At 36.7% G+C, this 10,039-nt stretch overlaps 1 protein-coding gene across 3 annotated transcripts; it reads left to right on the forward strand.

Annotated features, from left to right (window-relative positions):
* The first annotated feature begins 2,219 nt into the window (after nt 1-2,219).
* Nucleotides 2,220-8,960, forward strand: LOC106946509 (LIM and senescent cell antigen-like-containing domain protein 1). 3 transcript variants are annotated; one of them, XM_015030883.1, is made up of 11 exons: nt 2,220-2,425; nt 4,152-4,308; nt 4,435-4,501; nt 4,817-4,937; nt 5,145-5,294; nt 5,406-5,556; nt 6,527-6,619; nt 6,724-6,772; nt 6,923-6,998; nt 7,212-7,370; nt 7,707-7,799. In XM_015030883.1, the coding sequence occupies exons 1-10, from the start codon at nt 2,397-2,399 to the stop codon at nt 7,348-7,350; spliced, it is 1,032 nt and encodes a 343-aa protein (XP_014886369.1). In that variant the 5' UTR covers nt 2,220-2,396; the 3' UTR covers nt 7,351-7,370; nt 7,707-7,799. The 3 variants fall into 3 exon arrangements, with proteins under 3 accessions (XP_014886369.1, XP_014886368.1, XP_014886371.1); XM_015030882.1 differs by having other exon boundaries at nt 7,212-7,798; XM_015030885.1 differs by lacking the exon at nt 7,212-7,370 and having other exon boundaries at nt 2,222-2,425; nt 7,707-8,960.
* The last annotated feature ends 1,079 nt before the right edge of the window (nt 8,961-10,039 follow it).

Here is a 10,039-nt window from a genome sequence, read left to right on the forward strand (position 1 = left end):
TTTTTAAATTTACGTTAGTGTCTGTGCGGAATTGCTAACTGGTCTTTGCCAAGAGGCTTTGTGTGGCCCAGACTGGGTGGTGGTCATGAGACAGCAGTCTGGTATGCAGCAGCAGAGGTGGATTCTGTCTTGAAATTATGTTTTTGTTTCTTCTAACCTCTCCAGCTTTCCCTCGTAAAGCCACTATTACGACTGTCGACTGATTCACTACCACTTGTTGTTTTTGTGTTCTTCTGTCCAAGTGGAAAAAGCCCAAGGATAGCCTATCTCCTGTTTGAAACATTAACTGGCTGGCCATGATGAGCTTGTAAAATTCTCTGAGTTGCACCCCTTTTTTTTTTTTTTTTTTTTTTTCATTTCTGTATTGTATGACAAATTATCCTGTTTAAACTGTAAAGAAAAAAGTGTTTATTTGAAAACATATACATGAAAGAAACCCTAATTACAGACATTAATATGCAGTATACTTGTATATGCAACGTATAACTTTAATGCACTTTTTCCTCTAATGAAGGTCCCCAATTAAGGCAAAATTAAGCCCATGCAGAGGCAGAGGTAATTTCTCTCTGTTGTCACAAACTCTTTTTGTAGATTACTTGAATGTCTGTTATTTTTTTAAGACTTATTTTTATTTTTTAACATTCTAAGTCTAATGAATATAGCTGATTATTTATTATATGAGGAGAAAATCCCTTTGGCAAGAGAAACTTGCCTAACAACACAATCATATAATGTGCTACTATTAATACAAGTGTCTATCTGAGAAGGATTTTCTATTTAGTTTTTGTTGTAATATCGAATGTCTTTAATACTGGTAAAGGAAATAGAAAAAGGAGATTGTATTACGAATCACTGATAAGATGTATGGATGTTGTTAAATTCCAGAGATAAACATATTTAACTATAAATCCTGGTGATGTAGTCACTTAAATTTGTAATTGGGGGGGGGCGAAAGCAAATATTGTTGGTTTGAACCACTGAATTACAAGGTTACAGTCATTTAATTGCCTCCAATAAAGTAAATGTATATAGTTAAAATGTGCAACTGAGCATTCAGTCAAAAAAGAAGGCTTGTAGAGAAGCTGTTTTGCATCTGACTGAATGACTGATGTGCTGGCTGACATAATGTAAAGCACTATTAACTGAAAATGTTATTAAAAACAAAGTGAGAAGAACGAGTAGATGTGGCTCAGGCTGAATGCTTCACAAACTGATTATTGTCTTTTGTTAAATCCTATTTTTTTAAATTTAAATTTCATTTTTCTCAATTCCATAATAATAAAAACAACATGCTATTACTTGCACAATCTCCCTTTTGTAGATATAAAATTATGCCGTTCTACATAGTGAAACGGAAAAAAAAAGTCCTGAATATTGTTTAACCATTTTTCATTTAACATTGGTTGTGTATCATTATTATGTTAACTGTAGTTAAATTTGTAAAAACTTCAAATTTAATAGCCTGCTGCTCTGTTAATAGACCCATCCTGTCTTTATGTGTTTTCTTCCCTCTTATGATTCATCCCGTTTGTTCGAAAACCGAATGAAAATACTTTCAGAACATATTTCTTTTATCTGTTTGTAAATACACGCCATCTGCTGGTTAGTGTGGTTAACTGCATTTCTTTTCACCTGTGCATGAAGATGATTATTGTAATCTAAGCCGGTGATGGAGGGCTGATCTTTCTTCTGAAAAAGTTCAGCTGCTGTTAAGTTATATTTTCTCTTACTAAAGCTGTATAATACTGAGATTTTTTTGAAAGTAACTTGTATTTTTTTTCCAAAGTTATACAATATTTTAGTTTATAGTCATTAAAAAAACGCTTGTTTAAAAAAATATTGTCTGGAATTATTTACATATATCTATGGCTGCTGAATTTGTATTTCTTTGCATTTACATTGAATATCCTACATATTTATATTGTGCATTTACAGTTTATTTCATATTTAGTGGGCAAATGCACAATCTTCATATTAAACTGAACATAAACAATTGTAATTCCGCTCCTATATGGTAGAGGTCTTACTCAACATGAAATGTGAAGATTGTGGTTACTCTGAAGCCAGGAAACACGTGCAACTTTCTAAGATTATGGTGATTGTTTAACACCTGTTGGAAAATTGTATGTTTAGAATGAGTTATCCTCATTATTTGTTTCTATATATGTTATTTGAGCTTTAAAAAGCAGACCCCTCTTTTTGTGCTCGCGACCTACATTGGGTAAGCGACGCCCTGGTTGGTTTCAGACTCTCGGACACTCCCCACTGCTGCCAACTCGGTCTCCTTGCGTTTGCGTCGGACGGGGACTTGCAAGTCGACAAAACGTTGTAATTCTGAAAATAATCAAGCACAGCTTTGTAAGCCGTTTCCCCCTCAGACTGTGTTTACGGAGGTGATGCTGGGGGTAGCTGGGATGACGGGCAGGTACGGACAGTTAAATCCTTAACGGGAACTCTGCTAGCATTGCTAAAGCTAATGTCAGGCTAGCTTGCCAACGTATCTAACCTCAGAAGAAAGTAGTTTAGTAAACTGGCTCAGCTACAAAGTAACTAGTTTGGAGTCTTTCATTTACCTTTTTTTTTTTTCATTTCGACTCCTTCAGAATTTGATTTTACAAGTGAAAAAAGAAAGGGATGTATCCAATCCCTATCTTTTGCGAAGTTGCAATATTAGCATGGTAGTTGCTTGACTGTTGAGGGTCTATCTAGCTCTACTAGCCAGTTTTAGCGTCTAACGTGAACCTATGTGTTGTTACAATAGAGGCATTTTTGTAACAATACATACAAAATGCCTTGTGTGTAAAGATTTTTGGTGATATTAGCGTTTTACTAATTTCGACAATTTCACTCAAAACAGCTTTGGATAATTAAAGGCTTATAGATTAAGTACAACGCTATACTCCAAATATAAGTTGAGAATGTAGCTTTTGCTGTGTTCGTTGTTACCGTTTTTGTTTAGATCTAAGCCTATATAACTGCACAAGTGTACAAAATGCAAAGCATAACATGAGAAAATACAAAATGCATCTTTTTCAAATGATCATTTCATTTAATATGAGAGAAAAACAAACCAACATGGCCCTATAAGAAATGCCCCCAAAACTCATAACTAAAAAGTCAGCTAAATGTAATTACTATTTTTGCCACCCACTGTCATCAGGCTTTTTGACTATTTAGTAAATGAGTTTTGTCCCATTCTTTGTTTTAATTAAGCCACAACCGAAGGCTTTTTGCAAATAAACAGCCTGTTTAAAGTAATGCCATAGTATCTTAGCTGAGCATAAATCCTGACTTTAACTAGGCCCATCTGAAACCCATTCATAGTTGGGACATGCATGGCAGCTCCTGTCCTCAAGGACTGGTGTACTGATGGTTTTTGATGTCGCCAACACAGCTAATCAACATTGTCCAACTACCTCCTCACTCAGCATGTCAGAAATCTGCAGAGGCTTGCTAATGAACTGTTATTTGGTTATTTGATTCAGGTGTGTTGAACCAGGGAAATAACAAAAGCATGAACACACAACTTCAAGTCTTGACATTCTCTTTCTTTCTGACAGATCATAAACACTGACATTAAATAAAGCAAGTGAGGCTTCTGATGTTGTTTGAGGTTATTTTGTGGTATGGAAGCGCTCGAAGTAAATTCAGGAGGACGGCCACACCTAATTTCACTAGGGTCATTCTACTCCTGTAAACATGGAGGACATTTGTGAATCGACAGGAAGAGTGGTTATTCTTACACACAGACCCATCTTGGTTTGGAAAGCTCTTCTCTCACTAAATAAAATCACAATCTGAAAGACTTATTTTTTTATTTTCTCAGGTTATTTGTAATGATTAATAAGTTGCCTTGTTTTGATACATTTATGTGGAACAAAAAACAGAAGAAACCTGTAAGGGGGAGAACGATTTATTTATTTTTGCATAGTCGTATGTTGGCTTAACCAGCCATCAGTGCTTCTCTAACCTTACCAAATTAGGTGATGTCTTTGCAGTGACTAAAGGTGAGTTCATTATCCCCGTTCCTCTCAACACAGTTGACGTATACTTCAGATTTGAGCTATGTGAGAAATGATAAACACCGGACTAAGCCTGAACACCGAGGGGAGAAATGCATGCGTGTTTTATTTTCTCCCCCTGTAACACAGCTTTGCGAATGCCCTGGTCAGCGCAGTCTGTGAGCGCTGTAAAAGTGGCTTTGCTCCAACTGAGAAAATCGTCAACAGTAATGGAGAGCTTTACCACGAGCAGTGCTTCGTCTGCGCCCAGTGTTTCCAGCAGTTTCCAGAAGGACTCTTCTATGAGGTAACGCATGTCACATGATGGTGCTCTTTTGAATGCCACAAATCAACGCAATACTGAGCCATACCGAGTGCACAGAAAGTTGTTGACTCTCTTTTACAAATATGTTTGAATGTTTTCCTTTTACAGTTTGAAGGCAGGAAATACTGTGAGCATGACTTCCAGATGCTCTTCGCTCCCTGCTGCCACCAGTGTGGTGAGTGTTGACTTTTAGTATTGACCACGTTTTGTGTGGATTCAGAAAACTAAATTGTTTGTAGCTTTTTGGGAAGTGGCAACTGGAATATTCTTTTTTTTTTAGGTTTGTAATCTATTCATATCAAAATTATAAGTGATATTACACATTTAGTTGTTAATACAATTAAACTATTTTTTTTTCGTCAACACACCTGCTGGCAGCCTAAGTGTTGCAGTGTTTGTCTCATTTTAATTATGCGTTTTCATCTCATGCCTGGTGTGTCGAGTTGATCTGTCGTATGATTTTTTTTTCTTTTTTTTCTTCTTCTTCCAGGAGAGTTCATCATCGGTCGTGTCATTAAGGCCATGAACAACAGTTGGCACCCTGACTGCTTCTGCTGCGATATTTGTCAGGCAGTACTTGCAGATGTGGGGTTTGTCAAAAATGCTGGCAGGTTAGTAATCCCGGCGTTTTACAGTCTGGCAAATAACAGCGTGGCAGCCTTTTGAACAGGTGGCGTCACTTGCCAAGCTTGTGACTCTCTTTGCATTTTAGCAAATAATGGAATTTTAAGCAGCTGTGATGGAGTGTGTCACAAAATCTGTAGGAATGTTTTTAGCTCCCTGTGATTGCTTTTTTTTTTTTTTTTTGTTTCCCTCAGGCACTTGTGTCGTCCATGCCATAATCGGGAGAAGGCTCGGGGCCTAGGCAAGTATATCTGCCAGAAGTGCCATGCTATTATTGAAGAGCAGCCGCTGATCTTTAAGAACGATCCATATCACCCTGACCACTTCAACTGTAACAACTGCGGGTCGGTGCCATCACCTTCATCTTATTCTCATGTTTCCACACATTCTACTGGTAGGATAAATTTAAAAAGCCAATAGTCTTTTTAAATTTTATTCATATTTTTTTTTCCTAGAAAAGAGTTGACTGCTGATGCAAGAGAACTGAAAGGGGAGCTCTTCTGTTTGCCCTGCCATGATAAGATGGGTGTGCCAATCTGTGGCGCCTGCAGGAGGCCCATTGAGGGACGTGTGGTCAACGCCATGGGCAAGCAGTGGCATGTGGAGGTTTGTGAATGCTTCAGTCCTGGGTTTTATTGGTAATATTTATCGCACTTCAATGTGTTCATCACCTGAGAAATGGCTCATATTGTTTTTTGGTCTAAAAATGTGTTTTCTAATTTAAAAAAAACACACTGTTCAAATATTTTGGCCAGAATGAAAGCAGTATAAAGATAATCATGAAACTCAAATTAAAGATGAAAGAATGTCGTTTTTTTTCTCAAATGAGAAAAAGATTATAATTTTGTGTCTCATCTGATTCTGACTTCAGATGTTCTTCTTAAAATATCAGGCACAAAACTCTTATCTTCCCCTTATCTATATAGATAGACATGATTTTGTCCAAATCTTAAAGACATCCTTGGTCTTATTCAGATCTCTGCACTGCAGCCAGACTTGGGTAGAATATACAAACATTCAATAAATTATGGATGTTGTCAAGATATATGAACTTGAAAATGAAGGAAAAGGTATTTGGACCCAAAACGCTTTAAGCTAGTTGGAGTGTTTCTGACGGGCCTGAGAGTTTGGAAAAGACGAATTCTCCAGAGGTCAAGCAAGGCAGATCAAATGATGGATTCATCTGACTGAAGGCTGCTGCATTTCATACTCTCTAAAAGTTTGACACTATTAACAGTGTTCAGCAGGCGGTGTAATGCTGAAGATGTTAATTGGCAGCAAGTAGTTTTACATCCAACCACTTCAGAAATGACAGACATGAGGTTCTTTTTTTATTAGTTACACCATGAATGCTCTGTATTATGGGATGCATGGGTACACAACAAGAAGAGACTACATACAAACTGCAGTGTTTTTTGAAGATTCAGACATTTTACTTGTAAATGTTCCCGACTATTTAACAGCATTTATATCATGTTTAGATGTTTAGATTGCAGCCAACATCTCTTCAGTTTGATCAGTATTTGACTTTCATTAGAAATGCGTCTTCCCCTTAGTAACATCTGTTTCTTTACAGCACTTTGTTTGTGCCAAATGTGAGAAACCTTTCCTTGGTCACCGCCATTATGAGAGAAAAGGTTTGGCTTACTGTGAGACGCATTACAATCAGGTAAGAAGCTAAAACTTGGCTTTGAATGACACGGCCAACATCACAACGCAGGAAGACAATGAAGGAATTTGTTTGCTTTCTCTCCTTGTTTCTCTGCTGTCAAGCTCTTTGGGGACGTGTGTTATCACTGCAACCGTGTGATTGAAGGCGATGGTGAGCATCAGTGTGATAAAACACATAATTAGGATCTTCTGTGGTTCAATAATTAAAAAAAGTTCTGTGGTTCAGTAATGAACAAAGTGTTGCTTTCAGTGACAGCAGCTGAATCTTCTGTTTTTATTTCTTTCTTCTGCACCCCCTCAGTTGTGTCTGCTCTCAACAAAGCCTGGTGTGTCAGTTGTTTCTCCTGCTCCACCTGCAACACCAAGCTCACTCTCAAGTAAGTCTTAATATGTTCATTGATGCAAACCATAAAATCTAGTCACATGCAACTCTTCCACCTCATGTTTGTTGTGCCTCTTACTTTTCTTTAACACTTCTCACTATTAATAGGTGTGTTTTTCATGATGCCCCAACACTGCTTCTTTCTTATTTCCTGTTTTCCTCCTGTGTCTTCTTTTCCACGCCTCAATTGGTGTGTTTGACAACTCAGAGATAAGTTTGTTGAGATTGACTTGAAACCAGTGTGTAAGCATTGCTATGAGCACTTGCCTGAAGAGCTGAAACGCAGACTTGCTCGGCGTGAACGTGATGCTAAAGACCGCAGGAAAAATCCGGCAGTGTGCCTGTAGCTTCACCACTCCATCCATGGGTTGGTGCTGTCGCTGCCTTCCTCGTCGCTTCCTGTGGTTGTCCTTGTTAACTTCTTTCGCTCTATGGCATGTCATTATTTTTTTGTAATTTACTTTCTAGAGTGAAACCAGTGTAGTTGTTTGTGTTGGTGGCATGAATCTAAAACATGTACATGCATGTTAGATATAAGCAGAGCTTGATTGGTTGATTAAATTCAGATGCCTGGTAATTAATTTAGTTGGTCAGACAGAAAAAAGCTTGGTGCAATGTGTTGCATTCGGAAGTTTTGTAATCTAATCAACAACATAAGACCCAAAATACTCCAGTGGTTTTATTCCTGTTTTCCTCTTTGCAGGAACAAGTTTGTAGAGTTTGACATGAAGCCTGTTTGTAAAAAGTGTTATGAGAAGTTTCCGCTTGAGCTCAAGAAAAGGCTCAAGAAGCTGGCGGAGTCATTGGGACGGAAGTGAGCTGCTGTCTGATAATCACCTGGATGGGCTCCTGCTGTGGTAAAATGTCCAGGGAAGATGTTATAGTAAGACATAAAGCCATTTTGGAGAAACTGAATAAAGGAAAAGTTTAGCTCTAGATCAACACCAGTAAAGTTGTAAGTGAAGGTTTATAAGGTTTGCTTTAAAAAAAAGTCCATCTGTTTACAAACCAACATTGACCCAAAAGGTGAAATTCATTGAAAAATATGCATTTATAGAAATTTATGCAAATGTTTCACCTCATACCCATCTTTTTTTTTCTTTTTTTTTAAGTTTTTATATTTTGTTTGATTGTACATTCCTAAATTATTAATTTGTTTTCTGTGGAGCGTTTCAATGTTTAAGTCTATTGTCCCTCTACTATCACCATGTCTGTTAGCTGTGTTAGTGCCTGCCAGAATATAGAGTTTAACATGACTCTTAATTACAAATGTGCCTTAAAAACGAGAGCTGTTTAAATGGGAATTGCTTCTATATTACAACTTGTATCTTTACTCGGTATAGCTGTGCTTGTGTTTGTCTTTGACTAATCTACTGAATACAGAATCCTTTGACCTTCATGTCCTATGTAATTTTTCTAATTTTTAGAAAAATCTTCAAGTTTTCAAAATATTGCGTAAAATTAATATCCTTAATGAATATATATTCCGTATCAAATTGTGAAATTAATGGCTGTGTAAAATCCATGCGCCTATTTTGGGTCTTGTTCTTATTTTTCAAAATCTAATAATGTATGCTGTCTGAATGTGGTTATATATTTCAAATGCCTGGAGTTGTTGGATATTTCTGGATTAATTAACATTTAAAACATTCAAAGGTGAACGGCTAACAGGAAATCAGAAGTTTTTTAGCTAGTATTTTAACCTGTTTGATGTGACATGATCACTAACAAACCCTCTAATTGCTTTGGTTATTTATAAACTTGAATGCGTTCTGAAATGACAGGCACACAAAATAAGTTTTTTGTGCTAATTTTGCCTATTGGAAGATTTTGTGTTTACATTTCAGTTGCAAGCTTGCATTTTACTAGCATGGAATTGAAAATTACAGTTTACTGCATCTTATGTACAGTGCTGAGATGCTTCATTAAAGATCAATAAAGTATTCTGAACACATAATGTTGAATTTGTGTTTACAGAAATTAATGAATCTGAGCTTATTATATTTTTTCCCCTACACAACATAACTTCAGTGCTTGGTGGTGTTAAATTTCCCAAAGTTTAAACCTGTAGCTGTAAGAAGTATTTGTCTAATATCCTTGTGCTCATATAAATATTTATCTCCCTTGACATATTTTGCTTCATCAGTCCTATTCATTTAATCTCATTATGTGATTCATTTGTTCCACTTATAAATAAACTACTATGAATTATCCATCCATTTTCTTTACACCAACAGCTGAGTTGTAATGAAAAAACATATCTAAACAAACATATCTTAAACAACACATCTGCTTATCAAAGCCATACAAACATGGAAAAGGATTAAAAAAAATTGGGAGTACTCAGTGTACCTTAGCACACTAAATGTATTTAACTATGTTACAAAAGGCAGCTGTTAACACAGGCTGGTGGTAGATGAGTAATCATTTATTAATTATTTATTCGCTACACACTGGAGGAACTTGTACAGGTGGGTTTTGGCAGGTAAGGGTAGCATGTTCTCATGCTTTGGCCGGAGGGGTGAGACGAAACTCAAGAAGTGAAGTTTGAAAGTTGCCCATTCACCGAATGTCATACCCAGGAGGGCTTTCAGATCTTCTGTGTCACCAAAGACCAGAGCAGAGCCATTGAGTTTGTGGATTTTCACCGTCTCTCTGTACTTACTGTCTAATTTCAACCTCTCCATCTGAAGAAAAAAGAAAGGAATATAAAACACAATGAGGATAAGTTAGGTCAAAGAGTAAGGCTGAGAAATTTATGAAATATTTTATCAGCACTGATATATGCATAAAGGAATGCGCAAAACTGCTACCTCTGCAAAAACATTACATGATGCAAAAACGTCCAACAAGATCTCTTTCCGACAAACTATCACTACAAATTTTAATCTGAAAGTTTTTTGTTTGTTTTTAAACGAGCTAGCTTTAGAACAAAAATATCCAAGATATGCTATAAGTGCACAAGTCAGACAAACTAACTGTCCAAACTCCTCACCTCTTCACATATGTCGTCTGTGGTCATTTTGATAAGACTTG

Source organism: Poecilia latipinna, unplaced genomic scaffold, assembly GCF_001443285.1.
Source record: "Poecilia latipinna isolate Pla-1442-1.1 unplaced genomic scaffold, P_latipinna-1.0 Scaffold195, whole genome shotgun sequence".
NCBI lineage: Eukaryota > Metazoa > Chordata > Actinopteri > Cyprinodontiformes > Poeciliidae > Poecilia > Poecilia latipinna.

Excerpts from the sequence above, each read along its gene's own strand:
- LOC106946509 (XM_015030883.1), top strand. The coding sequence starts at position 2,397 with ATGCTGGGGGTAGCTGGGATGACGGGCAG. Across the intron at positions 5,295-5,405 it reads TTCAACTGTAACAACTGCGG|AAAAGAGTTGACTGCTGATG; the intron begins GTCGGTGCCATC and ends TTTTTTTCCTAG. Across the intron at positions 6,620-6,723 it reads GTGAGACGCATTACAATCAG|CTCTTTGGGGACGTGTGTTA; the intron begins GTAAGAAGCTAA and ends TCTGCTGTCAAG.